This window comes from Homarus americanus, unplaced genomic scaffold (assembly GCF_018991925.1).
Source record: "Homarus americanus isolate GMGI-L3 unplaced genomic scaffold, GMGI_Hamer_2.0 scaffold13041, whole genome shotgun sequence".
NCBI lineage: Eukaryota > Metazoa > Arthropoda > Malacostraca > Decapoda > Nephropidae > Homarus > Homarus americanus.
Genome location: NW_024749663.1, coordinates 970,001 through 994,949, shown reverse-complemented (window position 1 = coordinate 994,949; position 24,949 = coordinate 970,001). Strand labels below are relative to the sequence as shown.

Here is a 24,949-nt window from a genome sequence, read left to right as displayed (position 1 = left end):
TCTAATAGGATACATCTTGATAAAAAAATTCCTACAAAAACTACAACATCCTTTTAACCTCAGGACACAACACGTTACACCTCTAACAAAACCACAACATTATCTCAACGAACACTAAACACTAAGTCACGATCGAAACTATTCATATTGTTTAGTACAGAACGATAACAATATTTCATAATTTATCACATTACATCATAATTTATCCAGTTTCTTTATAATACATCTCAAAATCACTTAAAATATATCAATACATTATTTTTCTCCTTAAAACAACTTGTCACCAACAGGTAAAATTGGCTTGTTGTACCTGGCTCACACCTGTAATAACTCCATCACAGAATTTTAATTCATATACGTAATTAAATTCTTTATCATTAATATCATGGGTTTGTATTCTATGTTAATTATAAGTCTCAGGTATATTAGGCCTTTGAAATGATATGTAACACATTATACCTTATCTATAACAGGTATAATGACAATATAATGTTGAAGTGTTTAAAATCATTATAAGGGATGTAATCTTCATTATAACATTACTTGTAAGTTTTCGCGTGTTTTCTGATGTTGGACAGACAGACAGACAGACAGACAGACAGACAGGTAACTTACGAGACTTATCCATACATTAATTAGTAAATAACTTCCCAATTACACCTTCACCTTCACCCAGCTACAAAACAACCTGACACCGCAACAGAATTATTTATCTAAATGTTTATACTCCAAACACAGCCATATTAACACTAAGAAGTCATTAATTAAAGACTAATGAACATAATTAAAGCATAATGAACAGGTGACTTCAACTCGTGACATCACAGAGGATTGAAGAGTAGGTTCCATCACACAGGTGAGTCACTAGTGCCATGTCTTAATTAAGGCGACATATACCTGAGGCTTGGGTGACTCGTGTACCTGATGAAATGACGGAGTAATTGACATTGTACCTGTGTGTGTGTGTGTGTGTGTGTGTGTGTGTGTGTGTGTGTGTGTGTGGACGGGAAAGGTTAACTTACAGGTAATTAATTAACTAAAACCTTCGACCTTCACCCAAATCCAGCATCCAGCCCCTGGTGATTCAATAACCCACAATCACCAGTAACATTATTGGTGATTTAAGGAAACTCGCCAATTCCCCAATAAACCATGAACTATAGTCTATCCTATAAGGCTATAATCCCCTATAATTATTTTAGTATACACACCTGGGTCTTTTAAAACCACAGTTCACCAAGTTCATCTTATTTACGCTAAACAAAACAATATTTACTGACGGTAGAAAGTTATCATGTCTCTTTATCTCTTAGTCTGAATACATGGTTAAATTAACTGAGGAGGGAAGGAGGGGAGGAGGAGGGAGGAGGAGGGGAAGGAGGGAGGAGAGGAGGGAGGAGGAGGGAAGGAGGAGGAGGAAGGAGGAGGAGGAAGGAGGAGGAGGAGAGAGGGGGAGGGGGGAAGATAAAAAGTACAGGAGAAGGAAGAGAGGAAGGGGAGAAGGGTGAGTAGAAAAGAAGGAAAAGAAGGAGAAGGAAGAGAAGGAGAAGGAAGAGGAGGAAGAGAAGGAGGAGGAAGAGATGGAAGAGAAGGAAGAGGAGAAAAACAAAACGTCATTGAGTGAGATCATTTATTAGAAAAAATATATTTATAAGGTAATATTTGTGGAGTAGTTATCTGCCTCGGTGATCACCATTCATCGATCACTTAAGATGATCCTGCCAGCTATTAACGACCCCCCCCCACCCCCTCACCCCTTCCACCTCCCTCCTAGCCTGCTACCCCCACCCCACCTCTCCAAGCCTGCCCCCTACTCTACCCTGCACCTCCCCCTACCACTCTCTTCCCACCTCTCCCTATAATACACTACAGTACAAGATTATCACAAATAGGAAAACAAATGTTCTCTCTCTGTCTCCCACACGCTACGGCTGGTGGTGAAAATGGTGTTGATTATTTTTATTTGCCGGAAAATTACCTACAATTTCGTGCATAGTTTTATATATGTATAGCTTATGTTAAACATACACACAGCACTAATTAACAGGTGAATTAACCATAAATATGGCTCAGCCTCGGAGTGGTACACCTTGCTTGGCCACTCGCACAGGGCTGGTTCACAGCTGGGGAAGCCTCGGGGTAAACCATACCCTGCTTGGCCAGTCATGGCGGGCCCATACTCAGGGTGGCCCACTCCTTGGCTAGGCGCTTCCACAAATAATAATACTGATAATGATGATAATGGTAATAATAACGATAATGATAATAACAATAATAATGATTATAATGATAATAATAAGGATAATGACAATAATAATGATAATATTGATAATAATAACGATAATAAGAATAATGATAAATATATTTAACACAACCTATATTTAACCAAACCCTTAATGAGAAATAAACAAGAGAACCTCGACCCACCAAGAGTTGGGTGAAGCATTTGTACATTACTGAAGACAAGTGTTGATGTTCGCCTCCCCACTGCACCAATTTTTTCCTGCGATAGTTTGTTTTCAGCGCCACCTACCCGAACCTTTGTGACTCACCTGATCTATGTTCATGACCAGCCAATCTCTGAGGGGAAAGGAAGGAAGGAAATATCATATCAAATTGGAAGGTAGTGTTGTTTTGTTGTCGTTTGTATATCACACACACACACACACACACACACCACACACACACACGAGATGGAAGTAAATATTGCCGTCAAAATTAAATATTGTATTAGTGGATACCCTCTCCTCCCTCCTTCCTCCCTCTCCCCTCTTCCTTCCTTCCTTCCTTCTACTCTCCCTCAGGCGCCAAGACCTAATGGGGCTTCTGTGCATTAACAACATCATCCCCAGCAGGAGGCGAAGGACGTGTGTGTGTGTGTGTGTGTGTGTGTGTGTGTGTGTGTGTGTGTGTATGTGTGTGTGTGTGTGTGTGTGTGGAAATGGAAAAACACAGATAATCGTGGACAGTAATGATGGTAGTAGTAGTTTGGTGGTAATGGTGGTATTATTAGTTGGTGGTAGTGGTGGTATTAGTAGTTGGTGGTAATTGGTGGTATTTAGTAGTTGGTGGTAGTGGTGGTATTAGTAGTTGGTGGTAGTGGTGGTATTAGTAGTTGGTGAGCTTGGTGAGCTGGTGAGGGATGGTTGTACACTAACTAAGATTTTCTACTTTACGCTTTTAGCCTCTCTGATGTTTTGTTTATAGCGTAGTTAAAAGGATTGTTCGTGAAATTTCAAGCAAACTTTCTTCGCAGGCTTTTACTGGGAGTAGACTAACAAATGCTGGTGTTGGGTAGAGACTCCCAACCAAATATAAAAGTTACCTCTCAACCGCTAAATAAGCCTTCGCTGGAGGGGGCAGGAGGCGGAGGCGAGGCAGGGGGTGGGGTGGGGGGGCATCTCTCACACACAACTACGTATTTTTTCTCCCGTCTTTTCTAACAATATTCCACTATGGTTAGGTTAGGTTATATTTTTCTCGATATTTCTTCATCTCGTGGACATATTAAAGCACTCGGGAGGGTTGGTTAGGTTAGGTTAGGTTAGGTTAGGTTGGTTGGGTTAGGTTAGGTTAGGTTAGGTTATATTTTTCTCGATATTTCTTCATCTCGTGGACATATTAAAGCACTCGGGAGGGTTGGTTAGGTTAGGTTAGGTTATATTTTTCTCAATATTTCTTCATCTCGTGGACATATTAAAGCACTCGGGAGGGTTGGTAACTCTGGACCTCACTCGTAATTGGTGTCCAGGATCTGTCGTAACTAGTTGATGACGTCAGTGGGTAGATGGGTCAAATGAGCATATATCTCGACCAATAGCGGGAGGATTATCAGTTTGCATCAGAATTACCTTTGTGTATCTACTTTCTACCTCAGAGAGTCTATTGTAAGGTAGAGAAATTTACCTAAGTAATACGTAGTCAGGTGAGTCCAAAAAGATTGTACTCAGCCCCGAAAAACCTTTATAAGAAGAGGAGCTTTTAAGTGTATACAAACATACTCAAGTTGTTCAAGAGCTAAACTTAGAGCAGCTGAACGAGTGTTGCGAGAGTAGCAAGTTAGAGTACCGAGTTATTAAGAGGATTAGTTCTGCCTGAGTACCATGGAGGGTGAGGCAGCTCGGCCCGTGTTCGAGTCCTGACTGCTGCCGGTAACAAAAAAAAATCCAAACCCGAATTTTCTAGTTTCATCATCAGTTATATATTTCCAACATCATTCCGGTAAATTAAGAGTTGTGAAGATGATATGAAGATAAATAAACAATAATTAGCTAAAATATCAACTCAAAATCTTAGTTGAGTTAATGATCGTTAAGCTGTGAGCAGGACGCCAGGCAACAGCTTCACATGACCCTCATTAGGTAGTTGACAGTTACAGCCTCGTAATTGGTTTAAGAGAAATTTCCTTTGATGATTCAGTTGACAATTATTTCACCAACTTGCTTCACAGAGATTCTTGCCTTGAACTGTATTTACCGCGTTATTATCAGTCCCGGAAAGATGCAAAAGTCTGGTAATATTGATAAACACAGCTGGGAAACCTTTGGTGTTGAGGACTGTGGCGCTAGGAGGGAAGTATGTGGCGTAAATGTTGTCTCCAATGTTGTAAAATATATATTCCTCTCCTGCAATGGTCCTGTAGTAGGTGAATGAGGTGGTACAGGGCAGGTTCTTGTGCTGCGACGGTCACCACTGGTAGGTCACAGGTCAGCGTCAGGAGGGGGAGGAGAAGGAGGTCACAGGTCAGCGTCAGGAAGGGAGGGGGAGGAGGAGGAGGTCACAGGTCAGCGTCAGGAAGGGAGGAGGAGGTCACAGGTCAGCGTCAGGAGGGGAGGAGGAGGAAATCACAGGTCAGCGTCAGGAAGGGAGGAGGTCACAGGTCAGCGTCAGGAAGAGGAGGAGAAGGAGGTCACAGGTAAGCGTCAGGAAGGGAAGAGGAGGTCACAGGTCAGCGTCAGGAAGAGGAGGACGGTGAAGGAGGAAGAAGAGAGATACCAGTGTTAGTGCGTGAGGTTGAAAGAACACCAACACAACACGGGTCTACAGTAGGTCCACCAGGTTATAATGGCCGTGTTTTCATCAAATACGGGTTAACCTCTAGACAATTTTTTACGTAACATCACCATTACCATTGATGTAACGAAAGTCAACAGAGTGAACGTTATCCTTCATAGATATAAAACCGACTTATGTTATCACCAAGACTCGATTATTTCTCGTCCTGTTGAGATAAAATTTAAATATTCCGTCTTGAGAATATTATAATTATTTTATGTTGAACTCAGAGACAAATACCTGCAGGGTTGACTCATTCCAGAGAAGCTAATTAGGGTTTAATTTCTTACCTGGATGAAATAAAAGATGAAGCTAGGTGGGTGAAGGAGGTAGGTGAGTGAGGGAGGTAGGTGGGTGAGGGAGGGAGGGAGGGAGGTAGGTGGGTGAGGGAAGGAGGTAGAGAAGGAGGTAGGTAGGTGAGGAAGGCAGATGGGCGCCCATCTCTCACCCAACTCCACCAAGTGACCTAACTAACTAAGACAACTGCCCAAGGTTCACTGTTAACTTAATCTTTCTCCCCACGTACCGCCCATCACTGACTGAGGTGTGTCTAGTGTTAACTCGATCCGTCAATACGTCACGAGGAGGACGATCCCGGGTTGTTGCCTGTGGTATAATAATCCTTCAGTTTTACGAGACTCTGGTGAGGACTTTACTGGCTTCATTATCGTCGCGGGAGTATGATATTAACGTTCCCGAGTGATAACTTAATGAGCCTTATACCACCCAGTGATGAAGGAACTCCTCCCCCTTACCTACTTCTACTGTGCTCCAATTTCTTTGTTTATGAACGAAAATTAATCGTCTTTACATCGTCTAGGAGAAAATAAAACAAAATTGTCGGGTTGGGAAGATCTAGGAAGCCACTATCGGTCGTCATGTATTCTGTGATTAATCGACCACACGGAATTATAGGCGGGAAACAGGTAGATTCGTCTTGTTATCCCCTCAGTGATAATGTAAATCAACAGTACATTATAATCTCCTAATGAATCAGGTTGAGTTATAGGTGTGATGGTTGTTATAGGCGGAAGATGAGGGAGAGGAATGACACCTGAGGAAGCCTTACACCGGAGCCTACACTACAGTTGACAAGGCTCCCTCTCCCTCCCCTCTACAGCACCTTAAAGCTACACTATCGAGTCATTACATGAATTGAATTGAAAGAAAGAAAGAAAATATTATCACACAGTTCCTTTATAAGATATAACTTAACTTACTAGACATTAACAAACATAACCAGCCTCAAGAAATGTTTACCAAATAAAAAAAATAATTAGTTTACCTGTACCACCTACCTCTACTGCCTGCACCACCACCACCACCACTACTACCCCCAGAGTCGTAACCTAAGCGTTGTGTTTGAGTGAGGCAGGTAACACACCACCCCTCCCACCCCCTCCATCCCCTTACCCAGCTGTTTGTGGACTGATAAAACACCCCCAATCAATACTAGCATCATGACATCTGGACAACTTACATTTTATCAGGTTGTGGGAATTCCCTTTCATTAAGTAATTAACTAAATTCAGTAATTGGCGTTAAAAATTACTATGGGATTTTTTTTAGTTGTTTCATTGTTCATTTGTGTCATAATTTGGTGCCCAATGAAGTGTTTTGTTTGATTTTTTTTGAGGGTAGGGGGGGGGAGGGGGGGATAGGGGGGGGGGTTGTTTTTAAGTACGGTTGAATAGTCAGGGGGTCCAGTGGTCTTTGTCCCTCTCTATCGTATAGCGAGGTTCAACTTTTACCATAATGTATCGTCTATTTTTTTTATATAATGATTAATAACTTTTCTAATATTGTTTTTTATGCTGTTTTATGAAAGGTACTGAATTATGTTAAAGTTTTCTGTTGAGTCAAAGTACATACATACATACATACATACATACACACACACACACACCTTGTAACTGTCCCCCACATTCTGACACACCCTGTACCTCTATCGTCCACATTTCGACACACCCTGTAACTGTCCTCCACATTCTGACACACCCTGTACTTCTGTCGTCCACATTCCGACACACCCTGTAACTGTCCCCACATTCTGACACACCCTGTACTTCTGTCGTCCACATTCCGACACACCCTGTAACATCCCCACACACCCTGTAATTCTCACAAGCAGATCTTCAGTTCATGGGTCACGGGTCACAGCACATACCAGGTCATCAGATCACAATACCACACAAACATTTTTTCAGGTCACAGGTCACGGGTCACAGCACACATCAGGTCATCAGGTCACAGTACCACACACCACATGTCTTCAGGTCAAGGGTCACAGCTCATCCCAGGTCATCAGGTCACAGGCACATACCAGGTCATCAGGTCACATAAAAAATTTCTTCCCAAAATCGATCCCTTGGAACATACTGTGTTTATACCAGAAGTTAATGACAGCTGGGGTATATATACACTGGTGTATTAACTGAGAAACTATAATCTTGAAGTATTATGAGTAACTGTATTTGTAAAGTATTATAAATAACTATTTGTAAAGTATTATAAGTAACTATTTGTAAAGTATTATGTTACCTGACACAGTAATCCAAACTACGTAATCTCTCTCTCTCTCTCTCTCTCTCTCTCTCTCTCTCTCTCTCTCTCTCTCTCTCTCTCTCTCTCTCTCTCTCTCTCTCTCTCTCCTGACGGTGAACCTGACACTTGAAGGGCCTTGGGGACGTGCCTAACCCTCCTCCCTCCATAGGCACCACCACCTGGGCCGACCTGGGGCGTGACCCTCCCAGCGAAGACCTACAAGTCTTCCACACCTTCACCCTGGCCACCCGTCATCACGACACAGACAGAGGGCCACACTATATATATTCCTCCGTCTGTTGGCACTTATAACACTACTGGCACTCATAACACTACTGGCACTCATAACACTACTGGCACTCATAACACTACTGGCACTCATAACACTACTGGCACTCACAACACTACTGGAACTCACAACACTGCTGGCACTTACAACACTACTGCCACTCAACACAACTGGCACCAACACTACTGGCACTCACAACTACTGGCACTCAACACTACTGGCACTCACAACACTGCTGCCACTCAACACAACTGGCACCAACACTACTGGCACTCACAACTACTGGCACTCAACACTACTGGCACTCACAACACTACTGCCACTCAACACAACTGGCACTCATAACACTGCTGGCACTCAACACTGCTGGCACTCATAACACTACTGGCCTCGCCAACACTGCTGGCACTCATAACACTGCTGGCCTCATAACACTACTGGCACTCATAACACTGCTGGCACTCAACACTACTGGCACTCATAACACTGCTGGCACTCATAACACTGCTGGCACTCATAACACTGCTGGCACTCATAACACTACTGGCACTCATAACACTACTGGCACTCATAACACTACTGGCACTCATAACACTGCTGGCACTCAACACTACTGGCACTCATAACACTGCTGGCCTCTCCTAACACTACTGGCACTCACTAACACTGCTGGCACTCAACACTGCTGGCGCTCATAACACTACTGGCACCAACACTGGCTCGCAGCACTGCTGGCCTCGCCGCACTGCTGGCTCATAACCTGCTGGCACTCCAACACTGCTGGCACTCCGCAACACTGCAGGCACTCATAACACGCGGCACTCAACACTACTGGCTCATAACCTGCTGGCACTCCTAACCCTCTAGCGCTCCGCCGCGGCACTCCTGACACTGCTGGCACTCCTTAACCTGCTGGCACTCGCGCAACACTGCTGGCACTCATAACACTGCTGGCGCCAACACTGCTGGCGCCTTAGCACTCATAACACTGCTGGCACTCGCAACACTGGCACTCATAACACTGCTGGCACTCATAACACTGCTGGCACTCATAACACTGCTGGCACTCATAACACTACTGGCGACTCATAACACTGCTGGCACTCATAACACTGCTGGCGCTCATAACACTGCTGGCACTCATAACACTGCTGGCACTCATAACACTGCTGGCACTCATAACACTGCTGGCACTCCGCCAACACTGCTGGCACTCATAACACTACTGGCCTCGCCACTTTTGCACTCATAACACTGCTGGCATATAACACTGCTGCCTCTTAACACTGCTGGCACTCATAACACTGCTGGCACTCATAACACTGCTGGCACTCATAACACTGCTGGCACTCATAACACTGCTGGCGCCTGTACTACTGGCACTCCTTAACACTGCTGGCACTCATAACACTGCTGGCACTCATAACACTGCTGGCACCCCTTAACACTGCTGGCACTCGCAACACCTGGCACTCTGGCTTGCTGGCACTCCTTAACACTGCTGGCACTCATAACACTACTGGCACTCCCAACACTGCTGGCACTCGCAACACTACTGCGCCAACACTGCTGGCACTCATAACACTGCTGGCACCTTAACACTACTGGCACTCATAACACTGCTGGCGCTCATAACACTGCTGGCCTCATAACACTGCTGCCTCCTTACTGCTGGCACTCATAACACTACTGGCTCCACAACACTGCGCGCGCTCCGCACACTGCTGGCACTCCTCCCGCACTACTGGCACTCATAACACTGCTGGCCTCATAACACTACTGGCACTCATAACACTGCTGGCACTCCGCCACTGCTGGCACTCATAACACTGCTGGCACTCATAACACTGCTGGCACTCATAACACTACTGGCACTCATAACACTGCTGGCACTCATAACACTGCTGGCACTCATAACACTACTGGCACCATAACACTGCTGGCAACACTACTGGCACTCCACAACACTACGGCACTCATAACACTGCTGGCACTCATAACACTGCTGGCACTCATAACACTACTGGCACTCATAACACTGCTGGCACTCATAACACTGCTGGCACTCACAACACTGCTGGCGCACCATAACACTGCTGGCACTCATAACACTACTGGCCTCATAACACTGCTGGCACTCATAACACTACTGGCACTCATAACACTGCTGGCCTCATAACACTGCTGGCACTCATAACACTGCTGGCACTCATAACACTGCTGGCACTCATAACACTACTGGCCTCATAACACTGCTGGCACTCATAACACTACTGGCACTCATAACACTACTGGCACTCATAACATACTGGCACTTATAACACTGCTGGCACTCATAACTACTGGCACTCACTAGCACTACTGGCCTCAACACTACTGGCACCCATAACACTACTGGCACTCATAACACTGCAGGCACTCTGCTTACTGGCACTCAACACTACTGGCACTCATAACACTACTGGCACTCAACACTACTGGCACTCTTACTACTGGCACTTATAACACTGCTGGCACTCATAACACTACTGGCACTCATAACACTGCTGGCACCTTAACACTGCTGGCACTCATAACACTGGCACTCAACACTACTGGCACCTGCTTTGGCACTCATAACACTACTGGCACTCATAACACTACTGGCACTCAGCACTACTGGCACTCATAACACTACTGGCACTCAACACTGCTGGCACTCACAACACTGCTGGCACTCAGCACTGCTGGCACTCCTTAACACTGCTGGCACTCACAACACTGCTGGCACTCAACTACTGGCACTCATAACACTGCTGGCACTCATAACACTGCTGCTCAACACTACTGGCACTCATAACACTGCTGGCACTCAACTGCTGGCCTCACAACACTACTGGCACTCATAACACTGCTCCAACACTACAGCGCTCCTTAACACTGGCCTCACTGCTACTGGCACTCATAACACTACTGGCACTCATAACACTACTGGCACCAACACTACTGGCACTCCTTACTGCTGGCCACCATAACACTGCTGGCACTCATAACACTACTGGCCTCATTCTGCTGGCACTCAACACTACTGGCACTCATAACACTGCTGGCACTCACAACACTGCTGGCACTCATAACACTGCTGGCACTCAGCACTACTGGCACTCCCCACCTACTGGCACTCAACACTACTGGCACTCTTAACACTGCTGGCACTCATAACACTACTGGCTCACAACCTGCTGGCACTCATAACACTGCTGGCACCTTAACACTGGCACTCATAACACTGCTGGCACTTATAACACTACTGGCACTCATAACACTGCTGGCACTCACTGCCGCGCTGGCACCCATAACACTGCTGGCACTCATAACACTACTGGCACTCATAACACTGCTGGCACTCATAACACTACTGGCACTCATAACACTGCTGGCACTTATAACCTGCTGGCACTCATAACACTACTGGCACTCATAACACTACTGGCACTCATAACACTACTGGCACTTATAACACTACTGGCACTCATAACACTACTGGCACTCATAACACTGCTGGCACTCATAACACTACTGCACTCATAACACTGCTGGCACTCATAACACTACACTCATAACACTGCTGGCACTCATAACACTGCTGGCACTCATACACTGCTGGCACTCATAACACTGCTGGCACTCATAACACTGCTGGCACTCATAACACTACTGGCACTCATAACACTATTGCACTCATAACACTGCTGGCACCTCAACACTACTGGCACTCATAACACTACTGGCACTTATAACACTACTGGCACTCATAACACTGCTGGCACTCACAACACTACTGGCACTCATAACACTACTGGCACTCATAACACTACTGGCACTTATAACACTGTCATAACACTACTGGCACCATAACACTGCTGGCACTTATAACACTGCTGGCACTCATAACACTACTGGCACTCATAACACTACTGGCACTCATAACACTACTGGCACTCATAACACTGCTGCACTCATAACACTGCTGGCACTCATAACACTACTGGCACTCTAACACTGCTGGCACTCATAACACTGCTGGCACTTATAACACTGCTGGCACTCATAACACTACTGGCACTCATAACACTACTGGCACTCATAACACTGCTGGCACTCATAACACTGCTGGCACTTATAACACTGCTGGCACTCATAACACTACTGGCACTCAAACACTACGGCACTCATAACACTGCTGGCACTCATAACACTGCCAGACTCATAACACTGCTGGCACTTATCACTGCTGGCACTCATAACACTACTGGCACTCATAACACTACTGGCACTATAACACTGCTGGCACTCATAACACTACTGGCACTCATAACACTGCTGGCACTCATAACACTACTGGCACTTATAACACTGCTGCACTCATAACACTACTGGCACTCAACACTACTGCACTCATAACACTACTGGCACTCATAACACTGCTGGCACTCATAACACTACTGGCACTCATAACACTGCTGGCACTCATAACACTACTGGCACTCATAACACTGCTGGCACTCATAACACTACTGGCACTCATAACACTGCTGGCACTCATAACACTGCTGGCACCTAGCACACTACTGGCACTTATAACACTGCTGCTAACACTGCTGGCACTCAACACTGCTGCACTTATAACACTACTGGCACTTATAACACTGCTGGCACCATACACTGCTGCACTCATAACACTGCTGGCACTCATAACACTACTGGCACTTATAACACTGCTGGCACTCATAACACGCTGGCACTCATAACACTGCCGCACTTCATAACACTACTGGCACTCTATAACACTGCTGGCACTCATAACACTACTGGCACTCATAACACTACTGCACCATAACACTGCTGGCACTTATAACACTACTGGCACTTATAACACTGCTGCACTTATAACACTACTGGCACTCTAACACTGCTGGCACTTATAACACTACTGGCACTTATAACACTGCTGGCACTTATAACACTGCTGGCACTCATAACACTGCTGGCACCTATAACACTACTGGCACTCATAACACTTTGGCACTCATAACACTGCTGGCATCATAACACTGCTGGCACTCATAACACTGCTGGCTCATAACACTGCTGGCACTCATAACACTACTGGCACTCATAACACTGCTGGCTCATCCTCGCTCGCCAACACTGCTGGCTCATAACACTGCTGTCACTCAACACTGCTGGCACTCATAACACTACTGGCACTCATAACACTGCTGGCACTCATAACACTGCTGGCACTTATAACACCTGGCACTCATAACACTGCTGGCACTCCGCAACACTACTGGCACTCATAACACTGCTGGCACTCCTTAACCTGCTGGCACTCTTAACACTACTGGCGCTCGCCAACACTGCTGGCCTCATAACGCTGGCCTCAACACTCTGGCCTCATAACCTGCTGGCCTCTAACACTGCTGGCACTTATAACACTACTGGCACTCGCCAGCACTGCTGGCACTCGCAACACTGCTGGCACTCCCAACACTACTGGCCCCCGCAACACTGCTGGCACTCTTAACACTGCTGGCACTCGCAACACTGCGGCACTGCAACACTGCTGGCGCACTAACACTGCTGGCCTCATAACACTATGGCACGCCAGCACTGCTGCGCCACTGCTGGCACTCATAACACTACTGGCCTTATAACACTGCTGCACTCATAACACTGCTGGCACTCATAACACTGCTGGCACCCATAACACTGCACGCACTCATAACACTGCTGGCACTCACAACACTGCTGGCACTTATAACACTGCGGCACTCCCTGCTGCTGGCACTCATAACACTGCTGGCACTCATAACACTGCTGGCGCTCACAACACTGCTGGCACTCCCACTGCTGGCACTCGCCAACACTGCTGGCACTCGCCACACTGCGGCACTCATAACACTGCTGGCACTCATAACACTGCTGGCACTCTCCACACGCGGCACTCACTCTTTCTGGCACTCGCAACACTGCTGGCACTCATAACACTGCTGGCACTCATAACACTACTGGCACTCACAACACTGCTGGCACTCATAACACTGCTGGCACTCATAACACTACTGGCACTACTGGCACTCATAACACTGCTGGCCTCACCAACACTGCTGGCACTCATAACACTGCTGCCTCCGCAACACTGCTGGCCTCCTAACCTGCTGGCACTCATAACACTGCTGGCACTCATAACACTGCTGGCACTCATAACACTACTGGCACTCATAACACTACTGGCACTCATAACACTGCTGGCACTCATAACACTACTGGCACTTATAACGCTGGCGCTCGCAACACTGCTGGCACTCATAACACTGCTGGCACTCATAACACTACTGGCACTCATAACACTACTGGCACTCATAACACTACTGGCACTCATCTGCGCAGCACTCATAACACTGCTGGCACTCAAAACTACTGGCACTCAACACTACTGGCACCTCAACACTACTGGCACTCAACACAACTGGCACTCCAAGACAAATGACACTCAACACAACTGGCACTCAAGACCTTGCTAACAGATATAAAACAAATGAATACCTCAGTACCACACTATACACCTGACAGAGACAACTTACACCTGACTTATAAAACATGTGAGATAAAACAATCATTAACAACTACAGTTTAAATTGTCTCCATAAACTGCTCTATTATAAACTATTTCATTGTTTATACTACAACACAACATCGTGGTGCTTTATGTACTTTATGTACTTTATGTATCAATAACACGTACAAACAGTGATATACATGAGACATTTTCTCTAAATCTGATGTTGGTAGTTGTGGTGAGGTGGTTGTGGTGAGGTGGTAGTTGTGGTAGTGTAGTTGTGAGTGGTTTGGTGAGTGGTTGTGGTGAGTGGTGGTGGGTGGTATGGTGGTGGTATGTGTAGTGGTGGTTGTGGTAGTAGTGGTGGTTGTGGTAGTGGTGGTGATGTGTGTGTATGTGTGTGTAGATGTGTGTGGGTCAGTGTGCCTCCTCTCTCCCACTCTATGCCTTCCATCCTCCCCTCACCCTCTCCCCTTACCCCATTCACCTCTCTGTGTGCCTGGTGTGTCTCCGGTATTGCGTCTCCGGTGTTGCATGTTCGGTGTGCATCTCCGGTGTTGCGTCTCCAGTGTTGCGTCATGAATGATGTTTATATTCAAGTATTTTTCACGGACTGCAAGTGTTGTGTGTTTACCTTGTGTTGAGCTGTGTGGTGAGTGTTGGTGATGTGGTGAGTGTTAGCTGTGTGGTGAGTTGGTGATGTGGTGAGGAAAAACGTGTAGTCTCTGCATCTCCCCTCTGAATAAATCCCTATTCTCTCCCCCTCCCCATCTTCCCTCCCCATACTCCCCATCCATCCCTCTTTCCTCCTTCCCTTCCCTCCTCTCCATCCTTCCCCTCCTCATCCTCCCTGTTCCCTCCCCCATCCTCCTCCCTCCTTCCCCTCCTCCCCATCCTTCCCCTCCCTCATCCCTCCCCTGCTTCCCCCTCCCATCATCCCCCTCCTTCCCCCTCCTCCTCCCCCATCCTTCCCTCTCTCATCCTCCCCCTGCTTCCCTCCCCATCATCCTCCTCCTTCCCCTCCTCCCCATCCTTCCCTCCCCCAGACTTCTGAACTTGATCTCCCACTCCTGCTGACAACCACTCCTGCTGACAACTAGCAAGTCCCAGCTGCTGACGACTGACAGTTCAAACAATCCTCTAACTTAATACGATTAAGCAACGAGAAACTACCAATTCTGCCACAACTACCACACTGAGGCTCTCACAACTCCGCCTCACAACCGCTCACAACATCAGTCACCCGCACTGAACTTAACAAAAGCTTTTATTATACAGTAGAAAATAAAAAAACAAAAGTACCAAGTTAAGACATCAAGTGCTTGTGGCGTTTCAGTTTCTTCCTATAGTTTCTCTCAGTGCTGCGGGGCCATCCTCCCTCTCCCCCTCACCCTCCTACACCTTCCTGGCCACCACTGGGACTACCTGATACAGCACATGCTTCCTCAAGACCCCCACCCCCCCACCCACAGATGCCCTCCACCACCACAGGACCAAGACCAACAGTTCAACTATTTGTTCAACAGACGCCACCACCTACAACTAACAGTGTGTGTGTGTGTGTGTGTGTGTGTGTGTTCAGCATGTGGGCAGCCTCGATAAGTATATACTGTACAGGGAAGAAGATAGAAAGATGTAATATTATCTATACTTAAGTGATACACATTTTAGAGGCTGTTAACACTGGCTGCCATCAATGAGTCCAGCTTCGTCTTGATACACGACAGGTGAATAAATATGGCCTCTGGTTAACGGCTTCGATTATTATATGGGGGGGTCGTGTTTACCTGTCTGGGTAAACATCATATACCACCTTGTTTACACCGAGCGACACCAACTTACACCAGTGTGGGTAAATCGATGCTCAGGCGAGTTGGGGAGTCGTAAGAATTAATACTCTTACTGGGACTTACTGTGTCGCCACCCGGGCTGGAATATGTAGGTCAACACATAACTTGACTACACCAGTAAAGCTGTGAGTTAGTGACCAGCCGGGAGTGTTATGCTGGGTGTAGAGGCGCAATTAAAAGGACATTTGGAGGCGTGTTGTTACTCAGTGTAAAATAAAACTACTGTTACGAGGGGATGGGCGCCAGGCAGTACGTACAGCTGCCTGGTGGGGGGGGGCTGACACTGGCCCACACTCTTGTTCTTGGCACACCGCCACCACACCTCTCTCGTCCTCCTGCACAACCCCACCCCACCCCACCCTACCCCAGGAACACCCTCATCCCTCACTACCAGCACATCCTCAGTGCCAAGGACATCCAGCCGTACTTCCCCTGACTCGCTATGACCAGGGGCACGCACCACCATAACCTCCATAGCCAATGACGCGCCACCAGGAACTTCCCATGGCCTTCCAGAAGACCAGTAACACTTCTCCAGGGCCAAGTGGACTTCCCCAGGGCCAGGTACACTTCCCCAAGGCCAGGTACACTTCCCCAGGGCCAGGTACACTTCCTCAGGCCTTCCTCAGGAGCAGGGACATACTTCAGAGCCAGTGACCTTCCCCAGGCCCACGGGCACAAACATGGAGAGGACGGGACCGAGACAAAGAGTTAATATAATTCTGAGCGGAATTATTTTCGGCTGAAGAGACTGTGAAGTTCCCGTCGTCGCTGCAGGAGAAGAGTGTGACGTGTGTGTGGGTAGTGTGTAGGTAGTGGCCGTCACCGCCGGCTGCCCCTCCAGCAGTATGAAGGCTGCACGTGCGTCACGCTCCCCTCGGCCTCAGATAATCCTTCCATAACCGTAAATTTCGGAACAGGGAATCTTGAGGACCAGGATAACACGGCGTGGTGATACACGGGGGGGGCCATGACCTACACACAGAGGCAGGGTCATGACCTCGTCTGACACTTACAGCTCTGATGATTCTTTTTTACTGACCTCGTGCTGCTCTGACCTTTGGCGCCAGGTAAGTGAGGGTGTAGTGTAGGATGTGTCGCCACCACGCTACTAGCCAGGTGTGTGGCTCCAGGTGTGTGGCTCCAGGTGTGTGGCTCCTTATATGTGTACTGTGTCTTAACAACTGAATAATGAAATAAATAAAAATAAAAAGACAACTCTCCCCTCTGACCTAATGGCCGCTGGGTCGAGTCCCGCGGTTAGCTAAGTAAGACGCCCCCAGTCGACCCAGCTGCAGAACGGGTAAGTGAGAGGAGGTAGAGAGTAGTGTGGTCCCAGATCTATCATCACTAACACTTCATCACCACGACACGAGAAACAGCACTGACACGGTATAGATGACTGGTGGTGATGGTGGAGATGGTGATGGAGATGATGGTGGTGATGGTGGAGATGATGATGGAGATGATGGTGGTGATGGAGTGACGATCTCATAACGCACATCTTCTCCCTCCCTCCCACCCCTATGAATACCTCACCTTGATGATCCTAAAAATTAGACAAAAAAGGTAAAAAGAAATATATCTAATTATCTCCTCTATTAAATCTTTCCCTTCTGATCCTCGGCCTAACTTACCACCTGTGTCCTCACCTTCACTAATTAGTTTTAAATGGGTCTCTTACCTATGACAGGTGGAGAGGGATATTTCTCGGGGCACAGAAACATGTTTATTTGTGTTCAATATTCCCTGAACACTTATTAGGAGACGTATTTCAACACACACACACACACACACACACACACACACACACACACACACACACACACACACACACACACACACACACTAGTAAGTGATAGTGAGCTGACACTGCCAAAGCAACACTACATCATCACCATCACCCTGACCACACCATAACCACACCATCATAATGATAGATGAGGATGATGGTAGTAGTGGTGATGGTATTAATGGTATCAGTGTTGGTAGTGGTGGTAGTAACAATGGCTTTAATAGCGACAGTGTTGATAGTGGCGACAGTATTGGTGGTAATGGTGTCAGTATGTGGTGCTCAGGTTGTCAACACGTACAGTGCGTAAAGGTTCCTCAAAATATATCGATTTCTGGTAACTTTTATAACATAATATATTAAGCAAACAACCTCAGATTTCCTCCTTAAACAAATTACTAAATGTAAAAAAAAATAATATATGCAAACAAAACTACTGAAAGAAAAATATATGTAAACAAAACAAGATACAGAGATATATGTAAACAGATCAATGTGGTTAAATATTCCTGGTCGTATTTGAAGAAAATTAAAACTTTTCCTTCAATCAGTAAGAAGTTGTGTGTGTGTGTGTGTGTGTGTGTGTGTGTGTGTGTGTGTGTGTGTGTGTGTGTGTGTGTGTTAGTAAATTACTCAGTGTATGCAAATTATTTCCTATATTTATTTATACCTGAACTGTCTTCCTGAGAGTGATAGCAGGTGTTTCGTCCAGCCAGACTCCCAGCACCACCACCACACTCCCAGCACCACCACCACACTCCCAGCACCACCAGCACACTCCCAGCACCACCAGCACCATCTATTGAGTCTCAGGATCACACAGAGACTCACCTGGATTTGTTGTTTAAAAATAGTCGAGTCTCTTATCCTTGGTTGTGTGATTGTGCTCTACCCTCCACTCTCTCTGTTTCCTCCCTGTTCTCCTGTATTTATCTCTGTTTGCTTAGTTCTTATTCTCTGTATTGTATCTGTCTGTTCGTTCGTTCAGTTTGTGCTCAGGTAGGTGTGTTCGTTCATTCTGTCTGTCTGTCTGTCTGCAAATCAAAACATTGTATATAAAATCAATCGTCAACAAGAGACACACACACACACACACACACACACACACATCAAAACGATAAATGAGTAAACAGTTTATGGGGGGGCCTGAGGTTTGGCCGGCCATTAGCCCAGAGGCGCCCACCAGTGTAGTAATAACCATTAGTGGATTGGGTAACACTAGCACACCCCACACACACACACACACACACACACACACACACACACACACATACACACACACACACACACGGACCCTCCTGCAGTAGTAGTCCTAACACACCTGGGGAGAAAAATTACTTCACTTACGACTTCGGCAGATGGTTCCCATCTTATACCCCCACCCCATTCAATTCTTACCTTCAACCCCCCTACCTACACCCCCCACCTACCTACACCCTCCCCCACCTACCTACACCTTTCCTAACCCACATCTACCCAAACCTTACACCAATTCCTAACCTATACTTGCTTCCAACTTCAACTTGCCCTACTACTACCTACCCACACCTATCCACTAACCCACGCTTACCCCCACACCTAACCCTGATCTATCCCCTTACACCTACCCACTCACCCCTCCCCTAACACCCACACCCACCCACTCAGGAGAGAATCCAAAGTAAACATGTTGACCACTGGATCCTACCCTGACAGCAAGACAAATCAGGCCATAACTCCGGGTGATATTGACGGGAAATAGCCATCATCGAGCCTCCTTAAGAGAGATCTTGTTGTGTTATCGCCCTTACGTCAGGGAATCATCGGTAGCCATTGAAAGTTGGTTAGAATTATCACGTTCACACAGAGGGTTTGGTTAGGTTAGGTTAGGTTAGGTTAGGTTAAGTAAGCTTATATTAGAGGTTAGATTAGATTAACTATTATGCTGAAACTAAAGTCAACGCAAACTCTTACATCATCATTGCTAATATTTTGATAACTAAAAACCATAGGTGTACGTGACGAGAGAGAGAGAGAGAGAGAGAGAGAGAGAGAGAGAGAGAGAGACGCTGCTAACTGGTACTGCCACACACACACACACACACACACACACACACACACACACACACACACACACACACACACACACAGCATCAACAAACAAGAACCAACATTTGTATCACTGGCCGCCCTAAGTACACACCCCCCAAGCACTGTTTACACACACCCTTACCTTACATATGTCCTGCTTACATTGTACCGTCCTCACGTTACCTATGTGTACACGTGTGCTTAGTGCCTGACCTCCAGAGAAAATTGTTGGCTTGTTAACTGGTTTACGTGTGACTGTGATATGTGTGACTGTATATGCCTGTGACTGGTAGTGTGTGACTGGTACAAACTGGTGATACTGGTGACTGGTAGAGTGTGGGCTGCGGAGTTGTTAAATATGTTGTCTTCCTTTCATGAGACGTTAGGTGTGTCTACTGGAACAAACTCATGTAGACGGGCGGCAGACAGTGCTATACGTGCCACCCCCCCCCCCTTAATACACACACACACACACACACTACCGCTACAAACAGGTCTCAGGCGATCAACAACAGCCATCACTACAACAGCAACAAACGGTGATTGTGTCTACTCGCTTCACCTGTCTTAACTCTACCTGATCGATTTGTTTTATGAAGAATTCTTGTTGTCTGCATTACTGAGATGGCCGTCAAGGTCAAGTGTTAAGCTGTAAGTCACGTTCATGTTGGAAAGGTTAAGTACATATATTTGCATGTTAAATGTCGGCAAAGAATTTTAGTTGCATTCCAACACGTCAGCGTCTACTGTACTTATGATTTAGGTGTAGATCTTGGTGCCTAGACCAGTACAAGAGTAGTCACCTCCCGGGTCACCAGCAAGTCACCGAGGTCACCAGAGTCACCAGTCCCCGCTTCACCACACACCCTGAGTCAGTAGGGACTTTATCCTCCAACACAAGACCCAATATAAAGATGAGCATGAGTTAAATTTAGGCTGAACCTCCGACTGGAAAAATGGAAAGAAAAATAGGAATGGCAGCGAGACATTAAGGGATAAATTAGTCCTCTTTTGGCAAGAAAAATACGCCATCACGGTGCCGACGACCAGCCAACCATGACGCAGATACGTAAAAGAGAGCAATAGGTCTTCATTATGACGCCCTTGGATGATCGTCAACAGTGATCTGGTCCAACACACCGGCGAGGTAAGTTATCGGGGACGTCATGGCCAGGGCACCGGTCTGAGACATCCATAAAGTGAGGCATCAAATGTGGCGACTCAGATGCCGCTGCTCACGCTGGCTCACAGACGGGCCTCTCTGGTGAGCCCTTCAAGGTAATGGCGAACGCTGTCTTGAATTTTAGTAGCGGTCGTTCCCCGTAACCTGAAGTGATCACTAGTGCCTCACCACCTGATGCGGCCCCGTGCGGTTAAACGCTCAATTTAAAAACCCACTGAAATGTGACTCTTTTATGTAAATTACAAAATATATGAATCCATTTGGAATAATGACTCTTTCTGGGTGACTGAAACCGCTCCGACACAGACTGCTAAAGATTGTGATGTGACTAACGACCTACAGCAGTCACGGATAAATTCTAACACATCTCAGGTAAAACTAATGACGGTGCTGGAGTGAAGGATGATAACCAAGAACACAACAGACGAAGTAATTATCCAGGGTGTCTGTCCTTCCACTCTACAGCCGCTACACATCATACTATAAACACTAATATTCGGTTGAGGAAACATGGCACTCAGCGGGGACTACGGACTGGCTGCTGCAGTGTCTAGACAACCTTCACAGTCTCCGGGATCCAAGTCGAGCTTTCCTCCCATTACAGCATCATTCTAGCGTCACTGTGTCTGGTAGTTCACGTGGGTGTTAAGGGTCGTTAAGGATTCTTTCGGCATGAATGACGATGGTGTTATGATATACATAGATCAACAGGGATATAATTGCATGGTGGTTTGATGTTTGAATTTCATAGGAACTTAATATATCAGATAGAAATGTTCAACATGGAATATAAAGAGAGATCACAGAGAGAGAGAGAGAGAGAGAGAGATGTTAATAACCAGGCACTCTCCTTGACATTACATGGCACTTGGGTTACACAGGGTCTAAAAGTGGCACTCATATATTCAGCTAGTAGTGTCAGGACAAGTTAGTGCCACTAGTGAAGTTTGATATATTAATAATTCGGTTCCGAGATCAAATAAGCTTTATCATGACGTCACTATACATACATACAAACATGCTTCCATACATAAATACATTACATACATGCAAGGTATACCCCAACATATCACATAGAAGGTATACCCCAACATATCACATAGAAAGTATACCCCAACATATCACATAGAAAGTATACCCCAACATATCACATAGAAAGTATACCCCAACATATCACATAGAAAGTATACCCCAACATATCACATAGAAAGTATACCCCAACATATCACATAGAAAGTATACCCCAACATATCACATAGAAAGTATACCCCAACATATCACCATCACAAATTAGTATCATGATGACACACTATACAAAAAATTTAACTCACCATATCCACTATAACATTATAATATACAATATACTCACCACTACACTGTATATACCCAACATATACAAGATATACTATAATTATATACTACCATAACACCATTAAATATCGGTATACTGATCTACTAACAGAAGTAATACTCACACACAGGTAATACTCACACACAGGTAATACTCACACACAGGTAATACTCACACACAGGTAATACTCACACACAGGTAATACTCACACACAGGTAATACTCACACACAGGTAATACTCACACACAGGTAATACTCACACACAGAGTGTCTCCACACAGGTAATACTTACACACAGGTAATACTTACACACAGGTATACTCACACACAGGTAATACTCACACACAGAGTAATACTCACACACAGAGTGTCTCACACACAGGTAATACTCACACACAGGTAATACTCACACACAGGTAATACTCACACACAGGTAATACTCACACACAGGTAATACTCACACACAGGTAAAAACAAAAGGCAAGTTAATACTCACAAGTATTTTTTGTTCTCATAAACATCGTAGAGGCCCAGCACGTGTGGATGTTCGATCAATTTCATAATAGCTATTTCTCTTTCAACCTGTGGCGGGGATGGAAAGAAGAGAGCATAGGATTAGCTGAATTACCACTAATGGAACGAGGGAGACGAGTGGCGCTCCTGCCTGCCTTTGATGTGACAAGTTCAAGAAACCTGCCTTGACTTACCACCACACAGAGGGGGGGTGAAGGAATGAGAGATGGATAGAGGGGTATAAAGAGAGGAGGTGGTGAGGGAGGATAGAGGGTGAGAGGGAGGGAAGGAGGGAAGGAGGGTAGGGAGGGAGGAGGAAATGGAAGATGCTAATTGAAAAATACACTCGTGTGGCGTCATCACTGATGGAAGGGGAGGAAGGAAGGAAGGAAGGAAGGAGGAGGAGGGAGGAAGGGGATGAGAGGCAGACAGAAGGAGGGAGAATGATTTATGGAGAGGAGAGAGAAGAAGGGAGGGAGGAAGAGAGGGGAAGGAGGAGAGAGGAATGGAAAAGAAGACGTTAACAAGACAGAAAAAGGGGTCGAGTCATCATTGGTGGAAGGGAGGGAGGGAGGGAAGGAGGAACTAAAACAAGGGAAAGGAGGGAAAGGGGGAGGGAGGAAGTGAGATAGAGAACGAGGAAGAGAAGAGAGGAAAAGAGAAAAGGAGAAGAATGGAAAAGGCACTGGGGAGGATGGGGGAGAGGGGAGGAGGGGAGAGGGGAGGAGGGGAGAGGGAGGAGGGGAGAGGGGAGTGGAGGGGAGAGGGGAGGGAGGGAGAGGGAGGAGGGGGAGAGGGGAGGGAGGGAGAAGGTGAGTGAGGGGAGGAGGGGAGAGGGAGTGAGGGGAGAGGGAGTGAGGGGAGAGGAGTGAGGGAGGGAGTGAGGGGAGAGGGGAGGAGGGGAGAAAGGAAAGGGAAAGCAGAAATGGAGAATGGGCAAGGGAAGTCTTAGGGGCAGAGAGAGAGAGAGGAGAGAGGGAGGGAGGAGGGGGGGGAGAGGGAGGAGAGAGAGAGAGAGGAGAGAGAGAAGCGTGGAGTAAAAAGAAATATGAAGGAACTAAGGTAAGAGAAAGAGGAGTGAGAAAGAAAGAGAAAGAAAGAGGAAGAAGAATAGAATAGGACGAGTAAAGGAACAGGAGTAAGAGGAGGCAGAGTAAAAGAGGAAGAAGACTACAGTAAGAGAAAGAGTTAAAGATTAAGAGAAGAGGAATAAGAGGCAGCAGCGGGGGGTTACACAGCTCACGTACTAAGTAATGTATAAACCTTCGTCCTAGCTGGTGTGTCTCCTAGCTGGTGTGTCTCTGTGTGTCTCCTAGCTGGTGTGTCTCCAGCTGGTGTGTCTCCTGCTGGTGTGTCTCCCAGCTGGTGTGTCTCCCAGCTGGTGTGTCTCCTAGCTGGGTGTTCCCAGCTGGTGTGTCTCCTAGCTGGTGTGTCTCCTAGCTGGTGTGTTCCTAGCTGGTGTCTCCCAGCTGGTGTGTCTTCTAGCTGGTGGGTCTGCTGGTGGCCCCTGGCTGGTGTGTCTCTAGCCTCCACAGGTGTACCTCGGACTTAACATTCAGCCGCCAGAGCAGCACCAAGCAGCTTAACCAACACTTGAGGAGACCACAGACCTTCTCGGTACCAGTAAGATGATCAAGTACTACCTGCTATTAACTGGAGGATTGACTCAAGTACTGACTCAAGTATTAACTGGAGGAT

The 24,949-nt window shown here is 46.4% G+C and overlaps 1 protein-coding gene across 1 annotated transcript in view; it reads right to left on the bottom strand.

Annotated features, from left to right (window-relative positions):
• The window catches only part of LOC121853707 (serine/threonine-protein kinase BRSK2-like), a 226,800-nt gene that overhangs the window by 42,474 nt on the left and 159,377 nt on the right, over positions 1-24,949 (bottom strand). The window contains 1 exon segment of the mRNA XM_042348044.1: positions 23,235-23,320. Within this exon segment, the coding sequence (XP_042203978.1) occupies positions 23,235-23,320 (86 nt within the window).